Source organism: Myripristis murdjan, chromosome 20, assembly GCF_902150065.1.
Source record: "Myripristis murdjan chromosome 20, fMyrMur1.1, whole genome shotgun sequence".
Lineage (NCBI taxonomy): Eukaryota > Metazoa > Chordata > Actinopteri > Holocentriformes > Holocentridae > Myripristis > Myripristis murdjan.
In genome coordinates, this window is record NC_043999.1 from 2,808,027 (window position 1) to 2,827,053 (window position 19,027).

A 19,027-nucleotide genomic window follows, 5' to 3' on the forward strand; every position below is an offset into this window, starting at 1 on the left:
ATGTTCCCCCAAGCAGCATTTTTTTCACACTGTCAGCAGATACCTATTCACTTCTTTAATCTCTTTTCACTTAGTTTTTAATTATCCCTGATCTTAGAATAAAACCTTCTTGAGAGCTCACAAGTGAAGTTTACCATCTGTGAGCTTTAATCATGCATCTGTAGAATATTAACTCCATCAGAAGTTAGATGAGGAAGCAGACTTCCTGGTTAGTGTTGTAATATTTCATACGATGATGAACTTTGGCTCTGGAAGTAAAAATCCTGTTCATTTTCCCAAAGTCAGAGTTGGACGTACATGAAACTCTCCCAGTGGAATCATCAGTACGAAGGACCAACCTGTGATATCTGGGGGCCCCTAGCAAAAAATAATCATTTGGGGCACTGGTGTCTGTCACTATTTCAACAACAGATAATCATAAAGAGCCAACCAGGAAAGAGGAAGGGGCTTAAACTGCATTACCAATCTAGATGAAACTTTCTCCCAAGGCAGACAAAACATGACTCCATCCACTGGGACTCATAATTACAATATCAGACAAAGAACAACAACACACCTTGAGGGAAGAATGGATAGCTGCCAAAGAAAAGTTCCAATCAACAGATAGAGTCAAACGAAAGACAGCCAATCAGGAGGAGGGTAGACGTTTCAGTGACATCAGCAGTCAGAAGGATTGGTCTCCTAATCAGACAAGCTATCCTTTATCTTTGTGTGAGTTTGGGTTCAATTCTGTCAATGATGTTTTTGACAACAGGAAGATTTTCCATACATGAGCATTTTAAGATCAAGGATGTTTCAGAGTGCCTGAGCCTCAACAGCTGATAATCAACTAACACTCACACAGAAAATGACCCCAATTATTTTAAAGGAAGACAGAAACTGGCCGCAGAACCACACTAGAACCAGGAGACCACAACCCAAACCCAGGGTGGAGACGCCAGGCCAATGTGTTGCTGAAGGTGTGGAGGAGTGTCAGTCTGTTAGAAGAGATGCTGTAGAAGGACAGAGTTCCAGCAGAGCAGTCCAGATACACTGCTACTCTGTTAGATCCACGGGGACAGACAGAGATGATGGTGGACTCACTGTTGTGAACAGCTGTGTAGTTCTCATCACAGCACTTCAGACTCCAGGAGTGATCATTGAGTCCAAACTTACCTCTTCTGGTTCCTTTGTAAGTCACAGCTATAGTAACCTCTCCTCTCCACTCAACCTCCCAGTAACATCGCCATGTCAGACCTTCTCTACACAGAACCTGAGGTTCCTTGTCAAATCTGTCTGGGTGATCAGGATACGACTGCTGCTTTTTCACTCTCATCACCTTCCCGTTCTTCTTAGACAGACGGAGTTCTCTGTTTGCTGTGTTTGGATCCAGTGTGAGATGACGGGCATCTGATGAGAAGACACACAACAGATGTCAGAAATCATTATTTACTGAGATCCAGTTAATCAGCTGTCAGTATGACAGTCAGTAAGGATTTCAGCGTGTTCATAGACTGCAGTGAACACACTGAGCTCACGGCTCAGAACATTTCAAGTGTCAAGTCTCTTCTCTGCACACACACTGCATATTTCATTCAACATGCATGCATGCTCTGTTGTCAAGGAACAATCGACACTCTATGTGAGTAATGTGTTGTTTTGATACTGAATAAAAATAGCTCAAAATAAAAAAGTAGCAGATATATACAACATGTCCATATTGTTTCAGTACTCACATGCTCTGAGGCTGTTGTCTGGGATCGAGATTTCTTCATAGTTTGTCCTGTAGAGACGAACAGATCATCACCACCATCATCAACATCTGCAGGTCACCTCAAACACCAGCTAACAACACACCTCCAGCTGATCCGTTGTGTTTCTCAAAAATTTCACTGTCTGGTTGCTCATCCCAACCTTAAGTTCCATGGAAAGAGCTGTGCCAGTGATCAATTATTTTTTTTCTCACCTGAGATGATGTTGGTTAGTAGATGACATTGTTTCAAGACGTGATAAGAATGCCCTGTCCATTAGATAATTTCCACTCAGGTCCAGCTCTGTCAGATGGGAGAGACGGGACTTCAGAGAAGCACAGTAACTCCTTGACAAGCTGCAAGACCTCAATCTGAAGAGAGAAAAAGAGCATGCATTTATGGGACATTATACCTAAAAATCCTGTTAAAAATGATAGTGTCTCAGTGTTTTTCCTGGGCAAACTTGTGATTAACTTTTAATTAGTAAAGTTACAGAGAAGAAAGTTACCACAAAAGCTTTTGGGAAACTAGCATCAACAAATCCAGAGGAGGTGATGGTTAGCCTGCTGCTAACTTACTCTACTCAGATGTTTTTTATACTCTCTCCCTGTACCCAAACTTATTGTTGAAACTCTTCTAATATTTTACAATAAATAGGAAACTCCAGTTGTACAATATGCAATAGATAATGCGCATGTGTGAATTTTAAATTTTAGTATAGGCCATCAAGAAAGCCTCCTACAGATGTAAAGCTAAACAGGTTCAGGGACCAAATGACTTTCCATAAGCTCACAATATGTAGAGCTGAGCTGAACTGAACAGAGAGCAGCACAGCAGAAAACACTGGCCATTTGATTTGGCCAAATAACTTACTGGGATATGCTGGTCTAGTGAGAAGAACTGACTGCTGATATGGTATGGATGACATTAATACTGCTGTTACATAGATGTCAAACATTATTGAAATATTTACATAATATTAATTAACAACTGTGTTTGTGTGTGTGTGTGTGTGTGTGTGTGTGTGTGTGTGTGTGTGTGTGTGTGTGTGTCATCACCAGTGTTGGGACCAATTACTCATAAAACTAATAAGTTACAATTACTAATTACTTCAGTAAAAAAGTAATTTTGATTACTCAATTACTGCTGCAGAAGAGTAATTCAGTTACTGGGGAAAGTCATTTTTATGATTACTTTTTTCTTTTCTTAAATCCTCTTATTAATGCACATATTTTTGCATTGCTGTTGCAGTGTGGACATTGCTGTCAAATTTCATCTATCATTGTCAGTGTTGGGCACGTTACTTTGAAAAAGTAATTCATTATACTTTAAAGCAGTGATGTCAGTTAGTCAGGATGGGGAACTGAACCCCCGGTCTTCTGTACGGCAGGCGGAGAAACTATCCGCTCTGCCGCCGGGGAGCACATGCGCTTCTTGTAATTTGTACTCATTCTCCATGCATGTTGATAAGTTACGAAAAACTGCAAAGTCCGACCGGTTTGAAAATTGACACACCGCTTTTTCTCCACAGGATGCACTTTTTTTGAATAGGATAATAAAATAATAATTATTATTAGTAATAAGTAACGGCTATTAACGGCGCATTTTATTGTCAGTAACGGTAACGGCGTTGTAACGGGGGAAACAGTCATTTCTTTGATTACTCGTTACTGATAAAAGTAACGCCGTTAGTAACGCTGTTTCTTTGTAACGCCGTTACTCCTATCACTTATCATCACAGGGCTAAATACTTATGTCTTACCTCAGAGTCTCCAGTCTGCAATTTGGACCTTCCAGTCCAGCAGACAGCAGCTTCACTCCAAAATCCCACAGCTTGTTGTTGCTCAGGTCCAGCTCTGTCAGATGAGAGGAGTTGGACTTCAGAGCTGAGGCCAGAGAAGCACAGCTGCTCGCTGTCAGTTCACAGTGGTTAAGTCTGTAAGAAGAAAACAGTCGGTCACACTGGTTTTAATTAAAAACTGGTGCACTATTTTTAATCACATGGTCTTCCAGAGAAGATATGCATCAGCAACAGTACAACACAGTACATGAACTGACCTCAGGATCTTCAGTCTACAGTTTGGACTCTCCAGTCCAGCAGACAGCAGCTTCACTCCTGAATCCAGCAGCTTGTTGTTACTCAGGTCCAGCTCTGTCAGATGGGGGTTGGACTTCAGAGCCGAGGCCAGAGAAGCACAGCTTTTAGCTGTGACCCGACAGTCTGTCAGCCTGCAGAGAAAGAAGGAGTTTAGGAAACCAGTACTGGTGTTCAAGCAGAGCTTCCCACAGGAAGAGATTAGCCAGCTTTCCACTGCCGTGCCACTGTGAGCTAGGGCTATCTTCAAGCCAGACAGTGCTAAAATGACGACAACATAAAAACCATTGGCGTTTCTATTGTCATGCTGATAGCAATGCAGTCCTGCCCTGTAACCTGTCTATCACATGCTGCCTCAGCATAAACGTCACATCCCGCTCATGCAACCAGTGGGAAGTAAGAAGCGAGTGGTTAAAGTCTGCACAGCCAGCACCAACTAACTACTACAGAATGGAACCTGAAGCGGTTGTATGTTTGCTGATGCTGATGTTCCATCTATAACACAAATAGGTTAAGATATGTATTCAGTTGATGTACTTTCGCTGTTTTGCTAGCAAAACAAATTAATGCTAAAGAACACACTGATTGAATCTGCCTCAGGCGAAATGTCCACACTGTTCTCGGAGCTGTGTCTGTCCAGGATGCCGTCCATCAGGTCCAGTTTTTGGCAGACCTGCCCTGTTGTGTGTTGAATCCCCACCGCTGCCAGCTCTCTCACTATATACTGCATAACGTCATCATTTCGTCAACAGCGTTGATTTGGCGTTGGACACTGTCCTCTGTCCAGACAGCGAGCACAGCCCTGGGTCAGCCCTGTCTGGACCATAGGGATTCTCTGGGCCATTAGCAGCTGGAAACTGGCCCCAACAGCCCCACCGAGGAGCCAGCAGAGACCAGAAGTGACAGTGGAAATGCAACTAGCCTCAACAGCATTAGCACTGACGGTGGAAAGCCGACTTTTGTGTACCTTAGAGTCTCCAGCCTACAGTTTGGACTCTCCAGTCCAGGGGACAGCAGCTTCACTCCTGAATCCTGCAGCTTGTTGTTGCTCAGGTCCAGCTCTGTCAGATGAGAGGGGTTGGACTTGAGAGCTGAGGCCAGAGAAGCACAGCTGCTCTCTGTCAGTTCACAGCGGTCAAGTCTGTAAGAAGGAGACAGTCAATCACAGAGGTTTTATGAAAAACTGATGCATTATTTTAAATCACACAATCTTCCAGAGAAGATATGCATCTGCAATAGTACAACACAGTACATGAACTGACCTCAGAGTCTCCAGTCTACAGTTTGGACTCTCCAGTCCAGAAGACAACAGCTTCACTCCTGAATCCTGCACATTGTTCTTACTCAGGTCCAGCTCTGTCAGATGGGGGTTGGACTTCAGAGCCGAGGCCAGAAAATCACACTGAGTCTCTGACAGTCCACAGCCAGACAGTCTGCAATTACAGATTTAATAAAACAATTATTAGCAGAGGTGGAGCATACCAGTCACTACAGTGTAATAATGATTATAATGAAAATGTTCACAAAAGTATTCACTATATGCAGAACCCAAGAAGGAACACCTTTATGTATACTCAAAATGACACATTAATTAAAAAAAAAAAAAAAAAAAAACACCCTGTAGGCCTGTACAATAACTATATAAAACTAAGGGCATGTAGGACACCAGTGGACATCCAGCAGAACATCTCACTGCTGCTTAAAGCAGCTGTAGGCAAGTTTCTTTGAACACAACTTTATCATATGTGGTGAAATTTCCATTTTCACCAGCTGAGAAAAAAGTGTCGCTGGCAGCTCATGGAGGATCACTAGGGGGCGCCCCTACTTCAGTGTATGTTTTGTCAGGTGTATGCACAGAATTGTGTATATGCAACTGTGTGCACCTCTGCTGTGCACAGTTTCAGCAACTTAGTTTGTGGCAAAAAACAGATCAAGACAAAATGAAATTTCCCATTCCTGCACTGCCAAAGACAGCTTACACTGTAAAGTTAGGTATATTTTAATTTACCGTATTTTATTTATTTATTTATTTACTGAAAAGGGACAGTGTACATTCATTAACATTTCAATATTGAATTAAAATGTAAATGCACCGGACTTAGCTAGATTAGCTAGTTTTCATCCGCAGTCCCTTGGCAGGTCAAGGCAGAAGACAAAAGTAATACAGTAGAAAGGAAAAAAGAAATACAATCAACAGAACAAAAATGAAGCACTGTTAGAATAACAAATTACTAAAAACAGACAAGCAAGCAAGGCTTACAGACAAGCAGACATACAAGGCGCTAGACATAAAGAAAGCACAGTGCAGACAGTACAACAAGCTAGCTATGGTTACAGCTTTGGTTAGTTTTAATCAAGTTTATTTTTAAAGGATGGATAACTGGTGCATTCTCTAATATCAGTGGGCAGGTTATTCCAGTAATTTGAGGCTCGTATTGAAAAGACTGACTCTCCAAACTTACTGCGTCTATACTGTATAACACAGTCTCCTCTGGTGGTTGCCCTAGTTGCCCTGCCACTGTCCTTCAACCCTACAAACTCTCCATACATTTCTGATTACTGGTCATCTTGCATGTTGTGGGTACAAGCATATGGGCCTCATGCCTGTGTGTGCAAGTGGGTAGGAGCAACATGGTGACAGGACTGAAGTTCAGCTGGAAGTAAGGGGATAGTTTTTGACATTTAACATATTTTCTTGCATTCCTTAAACTTGCCTCCAGTCCTGAAGCTTCTTGGCTGGTTTTGAATTGAGCCTCTGTGAGCATCTTCACATTAAACTGTAGAGTCATAGCACTTAGTGCAGCTAAAAAGAACGACTCTTTATTATCACTGATAGCTAGAAAGAAAACCAGCTGAAAACTAAAAGTGTCATTTGTTCTGGCACAGACAGCATTTGCAAATAAAGCAATGAATATTTCTGTCATGTCAATCTATCTATATCTGTATGTGTGTATATATTGTAATTGTAATGGAAGTTATAAATGGAGCTCTAAACTGTTTTATAATGTTGATGTTAACATCAGGACTAACCGAGCCTTCCTGCAGTTCCTCACAGCTGGGATCAGTCTCTGTCGTCCCTCCGCTGAGGCGTTGTATGTCTGCAGGTCGAACACATCCAGAACCTCCTCTGACATCTGCAGCATGTAGGCCAGAGCTGAGCAGTCAATACCAGAGAGATCCTTCTCTGATCTGTTCTCTGACTTCAGGAACTCTTGGATGTCCTGATACACCGAGTCATCATTCATCTCCATCAGACAGTGGAAGATGTTGATGCCTCTGAAAGGAGAGAGACTGAAGGTGTTCATCATCTTCAGGTTCTTGATGACTATTGGGATGTTTTCAGGTCTGCTCTCTGTCTGACCCAGTAGTTCTTTTAAAAGACTCTGGTTGCACTCCAGTGAGAGGCCATGAAGGAAGCGGACAAAGAGGTCCAGGTGGCCATTTTTGCTCTCCAGAGATTTGGACATGGCTGTCTTCAGGAAGACATCCAGGGATTGACCAGTGCAGCCATACTCATACCAGTTTTCTCCCAGGTTTTCCTCCAGTACTTGAGACTTTTCACATGTAACAGGGGGAGCACCAGAGATATCTTCACCATCCAGGGATGAATCACTGTCTTCCCAGTCCCATTCTTCCAGGAGAGGGAGTTGCCTTATATCTCTGTTGGTGTAGCAGTGGAAGATGTAGACTGCAGCGAGAAACTCCTGAATGCTCAGATGAACAAAGCAGTAGACTTTTCTCTGGAAGAGCACACACTCTGTTTTGAAAATCTCTGTGCACACTCCTGAGTACACAGAGGCCTCTCTGACATCAAGACCACACTCCTCCAGGTCTTCTTGGTAGAACATCAGGTTGCCTTTCTCCAGATGTTCAAACGCCAGCCTGCCCAGCTTCAGAAGAACTTCCCTGTCAGTCTCCATCAGCTCCTGCTGACTCCTGTCATGTCTCTCATCGTACTTGTGCTTCTTCCTCTGTGTCTGAACCAGCAGGAAGTGTGAGTACATGTCAGTCAGGCTCTTGGGCAGATCTCCTCTCTGGTCTGTAGTCAACATGTGCTCCAGAACTGTAGCAGTGATCCAGCAGAAGACTGGGATGTGGCACATGATGTGGAGGCTCCTCGACCCCTTGATGTGTGAGATGATTCTGCTGGACAGCTTCTCATCACTGGATCTCCTCCTGAAGTACTCCTCCTTCTGGAGGTCAGTGAACCCTCGCACCTCTGTTACCCTGTCGACACATGTAGGAGGGATCTGATGGGCCGCTGCAGGTCTAGAAGTTATCCAGAGGAGAGCTGAGGGAAGCAGATTCCCCTTGATGAGGTTTGTCAACAGCACATCAACTGATGATGTCTGTGTGACATCAGACACGACCTCATTGTTCTGGAAATCCAATAAAAACCTGCTTTCATCCAGGCCGTCAAAGATGAACACGACTTTACAGACGGCGAGCTTCTCTGCTGTGACTGTCTGTAATGTTGGATGGAAAACACGGAGCAGCTGGAGAAGACTGTAGCGCTCATCTTTGATCAAGTTCAGCTCCCGGAACGAAAGCAGAACCACAAGACTGACATGTTGGTTTTCCAAGCCCTCTGCCCAGTCCAGAGTGAACTTCTGCACTGAGAAGGTTTTTCCAATGCCAGCAACGCCCTGCGTTTGAACTACTCTGATGTGTGTGTCTTGGCTAGGTAAGGGTTTAAAGATGTCCTGGCACTTGATTGGAGTGTCATGGAGGGTCTCCGTCTTGGATGTTGTCTCAAGCTGCCACACCTCATGTTGGGTATTAACCCCTTCCCTCCATCCCTCTGTGATGTAGAGCTCAGTGTAGATCCTGTTGAGGGGGGTTCCAGTTCCTGCTGAAGCAGTTCCTTCTGTCACAAATTCACATCTCCTCCTCAGACTGATCTTATGCTCGTCTAAAACCTCCTGCAGACCGCCGTCCACTGTGCTGGTTTGACTGGGTGTCTGCAGTCCAGGTCTTGTTCTGGATCTTTTTCCACACTGGGGACAGGCAGAGTCTCCTGATGAGCCACACTGGTCCCAGTCTGAGGTGATGCACTGTCTGCAGAACCAGTGTCCACAGCTGGTGGAGACTGGATCCCTCAGGACCTCCTGACACAAAGCACAGCAGGACAGCTGCTCCGCCACAGCATCACCAGTCCTCTTCCTACAGAAGTGAGGGAAATCAGTTAAGACCGATTAGATATCAGAACTTACCATTTTTAATTAAATATACAGTACAGGCCAAAAGTTTGGACACACCTTCTCATTCCATGTTTTCTTTATTTTCATCACTATTTACATTGTAGATTCCAACTGAAGGAATCAAAACTATGAATGAACACATGTAGAGTTATGTACTTAACAAAAAAAGGAGAAATAACTGAAAACATGTTTTATATTCTAGTTTCTTCAAAATAGCCACCCTTTGCTCTGATTACTGCTTTGCACACTCTTGGCATTCTCTCGATGAGCTTCAAGAGTTAGTCACCTGAAATGGTTTTCCATCAGTCTTGAAGGAGTTCCCAGAGGTGTTTAGCACTTGTTGGCCCCTTTGCCTTCACTCTGCGCTCCAGCTCACCCCAAACCATCTGGATTGGGTTCAGGTCCGGTGACTGTGGAGGTCAGGTCATCTGCCGCAGCACTCCATCACTCTCCTTCTTGGTCAAATAGCCCTTACACAGCCTGGAGGTGTGTTTGGGGTCATTGTCCTGTTGAAAAATAAATGATCGTCCAACTAAACGCAAACCGGATGGGATGGCATGTCGCTGCAGGATGCTGTGGTAGCCATGCTGGTTCAGTGTGCCTTGAATAAATCCCCAACAGTGTCACCAGCAAAACACCCCCACACCATCACACCTCCACCTCCATACTTCACAGTGGGAACCAGGCATGTGGAATCCATCCGTTCACCTTTTCTGCGTCTCACAAAGACACAGCGGTTGGAACCAAAGATCTCAAATTTGGACTCATCAGACCAAAGCACAGATTTCCACTGGTCTAATGTCCATTCCTTGTGTTTCTTGGCCCAAACAAATCTCTTCTTCTTGTTGCCTCTCCTTAGCAGTGGTTTCCTAGCAGCTATTTGACCATGAAGGCCTGATTCGCACAGTCTCCTCTTAACAGTTGTTCTAGAGATGGGTCTGCTGCTAGAACTCTGTGTGGCATTTATCTGGTCTCTGATCTGAGCTGCTGTTAACTTGCGATTTCTGAGGCTGGTGACTCGGATGAACTTGTCCTCAGAAGCAGAGGTGACTCTTGCTCTTCCTTTCCTGGGTCGGTCCTCATGTGTGCCAGTTTCGTTGTAGCGCTTGATGGTTTTTGTGACTCCACTTGGGGACACATTTAAAGTTTTTGCAATTTTCCGGACTGACTGACCTTCATTTCTTAAAGTAATGATGGCCACTCGTTTTTCTTTAGTTAGCTGACTGGTTCTTGCCATAATATGAATTTTAACAGTTGTCCAATAGGGCTGTCGGCTGTGTAGTAACCTGACTTCTGCACAACACAACTGATGGTCCCAACCCCATTGATAAAGCAAGAAATTCCACTAATTAACCCTGATAAGGCACACCTGTGAAGTGAAAACCATTTCAGGTGACTACCTCTTGAAGCTCATCGAGAGAATGCTAAGAGTGTGCAAAGCAGTAATCAGAGCAAAGGGCGGCTATTTTGAAGAAACTAGAATATAAAACATGTTTTCAGTTATTTCACCTTTTTTTGTTAAGTACATAACTCCACGTGTTCATTCATAGTTTTGATTCCTTCAGTGAGAATCTACAATGTAAAAGTCATGAAAATAAAGAAAACGCATTGAATGAGAAGGTGTGTCCAAACTTTTGGCCTGTACTGTATTTTGATGTTGAGTATTTTACGTGGTTTGTTTTGTATGTATCATTTATTTTTCTTTCATCATTAATGGATGCTCACTCAAAACAAACAGCAGACAGTGAACCTGATATGAGAGTGGAGACAACTAATTAAAGTTATCTGGGACAGGTGCGCGCCCTTTTGGCCAATTGGCAGTGGGTGCTCAACTTAAAAGGTTACTGGAGATGAAGTTCACCTGTGAGTAGGTGAAAAAAGTGGCACACCAAAAAGAGTTAAAACTGCAAAAAAGAGTTAAAACTGCAAAATTCTGTTGCAGTACATCTATTCTGATGGTCAGTGTCTACACCGGTGGACATGACTGATTAATGCTAGCAGAGGAATGTTTCCAATTGAGATGGACGAGGACAGGAAGATTCAATTCAGTTCAATTCAATTTTATTTGTATAGTGTCAAATTATAGCAAAAGTTATCTTCAGGTGCCTTACAGAAAGCCAACAGATATTGGCCAAAGATGCAGTCATTTTTATTTTAATTGTTCTGATAGTGAAAAAGTTTAGTTTAAAGCATTTTTAAAGCATAGAATACACTCATCATCTTGACACCAAATGCTTCTAAGCATTCCACAAAAATTGTGAAAAATTGTGGACTGTGCAGGATGTGCAGTGATGTGTAAAAACATCTGACAGTTTGTAACAGCTGCTGTGAAAAACATTTTTTCTGGGAAAAAAAATTCAAGACCAAAATGTAAGAATGCACATTTAAGATAAACAGATCCAAATTTTGACTTGTCAGCTCCTAAATGTCGACTGTCAGTTTATGTTTAGGACACAGCTGTGTTAAAAAAAAAAAAATCTTTATATTAATTTAAACATGCAAGTTCTCAGGAGTCTTGCTATAAAAAATAAAATTATGTCACATTTCATTGGGAGTCTTGCAGTGTAACAGAGCTCTTACTTTGTGCCTGAAGGTCCAGGCTCAGTGCTGAAGTTGTGAGGAACATCTTTGGACCAGTCACTCTTCATAGACAGACAGCTGGAGACTGCAGACTCTGCTCTGTGCCTGTGGTGGACACCTCTGGAAATAAAAACATTTAACTCATGTCATTAGTAGTGTAATACAGACAAACAATATGTGAAGTTGCACATTGTCACTTTATGTCTATCTGAATTTGGGACAGTTAAAACAGTTGTGTTAACATGGGAACCTACATGTTCTGTAGGGTTGTGACAATATGCTCGTCTCCCGATTCAATACTATCACGATTTTTGGGTGCCAATTCGATATGTATTGCAACTTTTTGCAAAACGCAGTGTGGTGTAGTGTTAGTTTTCACTCACTGTTAAAAACACATCAAGAAGCACAAGCTGTGATAAAAAAAAGTGACACATAGCAGTAACACCAGTAATCTTTTCAAGCATTTAAAATGACACCCCATAAGTTTCAAAGTGGCTGAACAAACGCAAGAGCAGCCTGCCACACCCAAGTCCCTCGCAGCACCCCCGGTCCTCTGTCTGACACAGGACTTTGCAAGAGACTTTACAAAAAAGCAAATCCAGGGAGCACCGCTGTTAGTTAACATCTCTCCCAAGGAAGTGGTGAAGGTTGGTTTTGCCGTGTCTGTCTGTCTGTCTGACTGTCTGTCGGCAAAACAGTCACCATAGACTACAGTGAGGCAAGCTTTTGTCACGTACACTGATGTGCAATGAATGAATGAAGAAAAAACAATAGATAATTAGATAAATAATCAGCCAAAGACAAAGACAAAATTTGTAATGAAATGAATCTGTAAAAATATATATTAGCCTACATATTACATAACACCAACATAGCACAAACAGCAAGACAGATATAACTTACACTTATAGCCAACAGTAGTTCTGAATGACAAAATGTATTTGTGCTTTACTGAAGAGGATAGTAGTCAACATGTTCCACATGTTTTGATCCTTTTGTCTTTACTGTTACAGCTTTACCATTATTTGCTCTAAATTAACTTTTGTATTGTGGTGTGCTGTAATGTTCTGTGGTGGAGACCTCTGGAAATAAAAACATTTAACTCATTTCATTATTAGTGTAACACAAACAATATGTGAAGTTGCACACTGGCACTTTTTATGTCTATCTGAATTTTGAAAACTTAAAATAGTTGTAAACGGAAACCTACATGTTCTGTAGGGTTGATTCAATACTATCATGATATTTGGGTGCTGATTCAATATATATTACACTTTTTAGTATTGTGATTCCACAAGTATTGAGATTTGATATCAAAATTTATTGCAATTTTTGTTTTTTGAATTCCCCTCTAGTTTGTGGCTGTAAAGTTTCATGAGACTGATTATTCTAGAGGTCATTTTCTACAGCGACGTCCAGTTTGACAAAATGCTCTGCCTGCAGTGAAATGGCTGCTATGGGGGCCAACATCATCACATATGAATCAAATGTGGCTCATTGAATCCACAAGAGTCTCAGCTTTCCAGTCAAAGCCAACTGATGCAGCTCCAAGACTGTTTAGGCCCCAGTCTGCACAAACACACCATTTTACAACAGGCCACAAGAACACATGTGGACTGCAGGGTTCATGTACTCATATTCTGTCAGGTTGGTTAACAGTATAGCAGTTCTCTCACTTTGTGTCTGAAGGTCCAGGTTCATCACTGAAGTCTGGAGGATGTGCTTTAGACCAGTCACTCTTCATAGACACACAGCTGGAGACTGGAGACTCTGCTCTGCCCTCCTCTTCCTTCTCACCATCACTCATCTTCTGGACACACAGAATAAGAAAAGCATAGTAAGCTGGTCCTAACTTAATTTCCTGAAACCTTTCATGGATGAATTAATAAATCAAAAAGGTAACAATTTTGTAATGTTTAATTATTAGTGTTCAGGCTGAGAGGCTCCAAAGAGACCAAGAGAACAAGTATTAAATACTGTTTATGTTTTGTACTGGGCACCATGTATTAACTGGAAAAAAAAAAAAAACGGTTTTCAAAACTTAAATTAGATCAGAACAATGTGTGTACTTTCAAACCAGTCATCCGACATACAGTGTTAAAAACAGAAGAAAAAAAAACTCATAGTTTCGAAAAGCATATTCCCTTCATAAGTATAGCACAGTGGCAGTCAGAGGGACACTAAACTCCGCTCTGCACTAGTCTCCCTCCTCTGTAACACTCACCTTCTCCCGGTAAGTAGACGTTGCCTTGTTGTTGTTGTTTTTAATATATATAGAAAAGTATAATGAACTGTTTCAGTTTGAGCCGTGTCGCGTCAAAATGGAGTCTGATAGGGATGGGCAGATCGATATTTCGATACTCACAAGTTACTCATTTGGCATCAATTCCTTTTGAAGATATCGATTATAGGTTATATAAAAAACAAAACGTTGATGGCTGCAACAATTCCAAACGTTTTCGGTACTTTTGGATTATGTCTGCGCAAATAAACAGCCCGCATCTGTAAGCTGGCCCGTGTCACATGACGACGGAAAACTACGGACTTATGAGAATCCAGGGCGCATATTTCCGCGTCTGACAGACAGAATCATGGAGAAGATGGAGACGAGAAAACGCAGCGTAGTTTCAGCCACTGATAAAAACACATCAAGAAGCACAATATATGATTTAAAAAAAAAAAAAAAAAAAAAAAAAAAAAACATCTGCCACACAGCAGTAACACCAGTAATCTTTTCGAGCATTTAAAATCACACCCCGACAGTTTCAAAGATCCTGTCCTCTGTCTGACACAGGACTTTGCAAGAGACTTTACAGAAAAGCAAATCCAGGGAGCACCGCTGTTAGTTTACATCTCTCCCAAGGAAGTGGCAAAGGTTGTTTTTGCCGTGCCTGTCTGTCTGTCTGACTGTCTGTCGGCAAAACAGTCACCATAGGCTGTAGTGAGGCAAGCTTTTATCACGTAGCCTACATTGATGTGCAATGAATGAATAAAAAAACGATAGATAATTAGATAAATAATCAGCCACCTAGAGACAAAGATAAACACAAAATTCGTAATGAAATGAATCTGTAAAATATATATTAACCTACATTTTACATAAAACCAACATAGCACATAAATAAGTAAATGAATTGTTAATGTCCGTCAGGGGACATTGATCACATGCAGTGAATGCCCACTGAATTTAATAACCTAATAGATGAAGGAAGGACTTGGAATAACGGTTGGAATTTGATGGACCAGGCTACCGTGTTTGCTAAATCTGAAACTATTCTTGATTAACATCCTTTTATTTATATAACTCCTGACTGTAATCCGTTTTCTAATGGGAAACCTTGATCCTTTTTCAGATGGTTCCCAAAAAGCTCAAGAAATCACAAGGAGCCTTGCCAAGATGATTGTTAAAGACTTGCAGCCTGTTTCCATTGTTGAAGACGCAGGTTTCAGTCACTTCATGAAAGTCACTGACACACAATATAAAGTCTCCTCTAGGAAATCATGACATCTGAAGATCCAAAACTATACGAGCAAGTCAAAACATCACCGAAAGAATCCCTAGATTCAGCAAGCAGTATAGTTTTAACAAGTGATCTGTGGACAGCAAGAACCACTGAAGCCTGTTTGACTGTGTCAGGACATTTGACTGACCAGACTTGGCAGATGCAGGCTTGCACTCTTGAGACAGTCCATGTAGCTGTGCAGCACACAGCAGACAATATATGTGAACTTCTCACCAAAATAACTGATGACTGGAGAATTACCAGCCAGGTCCATGCTGTTATTAAAGACAAATGCGCTAACACGGTCTCAGCTGTGAGGAAAACCCATTGGAAACACATTTCATGTTTTTCACACACCCTCAACTTAGTTGTGAAGGACTCCATTAAGACTGACACAAGTTTGGAGTCTATCGTGGAGAAGTGTGGTGCCATGGTTTGGTTCTTCCACCACAGCACCAAAGCATCTGACAAGCTAAAAGAAGTACAAGCTCAGATGCAACTTTCAGAGCACAAATTAATCCAAGCAGTAGAAACAAGATGGAACTGATGGATGGTGTTGTACATACTGGAAAGATTGTATGAACAACAAGTGGTTAGCAAATCTGACGCATCAGTGTGTATCTGTCAGTTTTAGGCCTGACATAATATGATTACAACTGACACAATCACCTCAGACATACAGAACTGATGTTTTTGCAAGACTGAAGCAAGCCGAAATACCGGCTGTATTTTTATTTAAATATTTGCTTTGATTAAAAAAATTCTTGACATTAGTAACTTTAATCATGCACTGCATGTTACTTAAAACCGGTGATCGGAAGTTAAACAGGTCATAATTGCCTCTCTAATATTTATTTGATATTGCTGTGAAAACACTAACAACTTTCTCCTTTAAAAAAAACAAACAAACAAACAAACGTATTTATTCAAGTTTCTCACCAAAAACTAAATTTTACAAGATTACATTTGAACACGTGATAACGTTCAAATTTTCCTTTGCCCAATACACATTTTTACTTGACAGAGCCTGAACACACCACAGTGTAGCTGGATGTAATGTGAGATGCAGTGGCGGAGTGAGCCGGTCATGATCCTTCTCCCTGCTCTGTCCTGGCTTCAGGGTTGCCAAGTCTGCATTTTTTCCGCGGAATTGGGCTACTTTTTAAGTGTTGCCGCGGGTAACAAATTTTGTCTGCAGGTTGGGCTTGGGTAGACCTATGGCATACAGATGATGAATAATGCCTATGAATAAAGATTCATATTTTGAATGACTAATGTTTATACCAAAATCCTGTCAAACTGTCTCTGGGCCAGATCAGCATATAAACTATCCACATATGTCACATGCTCCACAGACAAATAATTTGCCAATGCTGTGTGAGGCCAACACAGCACATGTCCAATCACATCCTCAGCACCACTCACGCCCAGTGCCTGTCACCTGCTTTGAAGAGGCGAAATTGCAAGCTAGCACCGAACGAAGCCAAGAAGAAAATGACGCCTGGTAAGTGGGCAAAATACGGGAGGAAATACACAAAAGAATGGGAAAATGACTAAAACATTGTGAATGTCTGAGCTGAAGTAAGGTATCCCATATTATATTTTAAGTTCTGATATACTGTAAATTAAATAGGTGAAAGAACTGTTTTGGGAAATTGCCTTGAATGTTTATGTTGTTATTTTATAGATATTATAGTGAATTATAGTGAATTTTGTTCAATTATAGCAATGCTATTGGACTTTAAAAGCAACATATATGGATTTTTATGGGCATATTTTGAGTTCTGGTATTGGGCTCATTTTTGGGCCCTTAGTTGACTGAGATGTGCTCAGGTGTCTTCAGTGTTAACCCACCTGACAGCAGACAGACACACAGAAAGCTACTCATGTACATGTGTTGTTCGTGTAAAAAGTTGTTGATGCTGAATATGCAAATTGCACTTACAGAATTACTCAATACTGAGGAAAAATGTGGCAAATTCATTTGATTACAAACTGTGTTGTGGACAGGGACGGTTTTTGCTATGGGCAATGTGGGCAACCGCCCAGGGCGCAATCTACTTGGGGGCGCACAAGCGCCGTCCAAAAAAAAAAAAAAAAAAAAAAAAGTGCGTCCGCAAAAACAAACAAAAAAAAAAACGTTTCTAGACTAATATCGCTCATTTCCATGTCAAGTTGGTGCAGTGGGCGCTAAGGCGCCCCTACTATCATGTCAACTTGCTGCTGAGAGTCATGTATACAGGTCGTGTGTGTCAGAAGAAAAGGCAAGGGGGAGGGGGGCGCGGGGGATCAACTTGCGACTGCAGAGGCTGTGCACAGGTTGTGAGTCTCAGGAAAAGCAAAGGGGAGGGGGGCGGGGGATAGACTAACCTCTGATATGAAAGATCCCAGGCCAAACAACACAAACTGCTGCTTCCAAATAAATTGTATTTCATTCATAAAATTAATATAGACCCCTTATAGCTACATGTAATTTATTGGGTTATGTGAAAATGCCAAACAACAACAACAACAACAAAAAGTCAATGGAGTATCATGGACAAAAGGCCAAAAAAAACATCAGGTGCCCAGTTCAGAAAGAGAAGGAGAGAAGAAGAGGAGGAACGTTCAAAAGATAAAGGTATGCAAGTCTCTATGCGTGACGTTAATTGTGCATGTAATGAAACAGTAGCCTATACCCTATTTATTAGCCTCTTGCTAATATGTTGCCACTTAGCCACAAGTTTTTTTTGGTTTTTTTTGGTTTTTAGTTTTGCTGAACTAGCAACTATTAGAATTTTAGGCATCATGTCATGGAATTAATTTCACCCATAGGCTAGTTTGTGTTTGCAACACAACAAGTGCAAGTTCACATTGGCCTGTTAGTCTGTGGATTTGGTAAACAATACATCCTGACTGTGGAATTTTTAATTTTTTTTGCTATACGTGGGTCTATGGTAACCTAAATAACTTCCTATACACTGACATGACATTTTGTAAGCTATATGTGATATAGCTTTATCTATAGCTTTAGCTTTTTTTCTTAGTTAATAGGATGTTAACAAATGATAGGCCTGATGTGGTGGGGGTGGGGGGTGCGGGACGGTTCGCCCAGGGCGCAAAACTAGCCAGGACCGCCTCTGGTTGTGGACATAACAGAAATGAAAAGCTGAGCCATAAAAGACCATCATTGCACTCTCCTTTGGATGCGGTTTGTGAAAATAAAACAAATGAATATATAAATATATATATGCTCGAATGTGGAGATGTTGCATATGTCATTAGGCGGCAGGGAGAGAAAGACAGACAGAGAGAGACAGGGAGACTGGGGGAAGTTTGAATTTTGTCAACATAATGAAAGGTTCTCAGCTCTCTCTCTCTCTTTCTCAAACTAAAATGATTTGAGTAAAGTGACTGTAAAGTGAAATCCGAGATTTTATTGGAAACATATTAAATAAGTTAGAATATGGTTGCTGAAAACATGTGAAAAGACTAATAACTATATAGCGTTGAACTGTGGAGTTTGAGGGTAAATCTGTTTTTGAGGTAATTGTATGAGTCAGCATCTGTCACATCCACCAGGATGAACTGGGTCAAGATGACATTAAGACATTTTCCAGCTCTTTATGTCTGCAAATGGTTATAGAAGGAATGTGTTTGGGGCCTTCACTTAGTCTTGCTCATTATCTTATGTCTTTGTTTGTTAATACAACATGAACTCACTGTTTGCCCTCCTCCCCTCAGGCCGGAGGTGGAGGGGCATCAGGAGCAGAACCACAAGACTCAACAGCAGCTTTTACCCACGAGCTGTTAGGCTGCTGAGCTCTGCTGGCCCCTTCTGAGACACACACACACACCCCTGCCCCCCTCACCAGGGACGTGTGAATACTCATACACCCCCCCTTTGAGACACACACACATACCCCTGGCCCTCTCACT

General features: G+C 41.8%; 1 protein-coding gene across 1 annotated transcript in view; it reads right to left on the reverse strand.

Annotated features, from left to right (window-relative positions):
• Positions 1–19,027, reverse strand: part of LOC115379183 (NACHT, LRR and PYD domains-containing protein 12-like) — an 80,118-nt gene that overhangs the window by 18,771 nt on the left and 42,320 nt on the right. Inside the window, exon 5 of the mRNA XM_030079902.1 lies at positions 4,793–4,966. Coding sequence (XP_029935762.1) covers positions 4,793–4,966 — 174 coding nt within the window. The remainder of the gene's footprint in view (positions 1–4,792; positions 4,967–19,027) is intronic.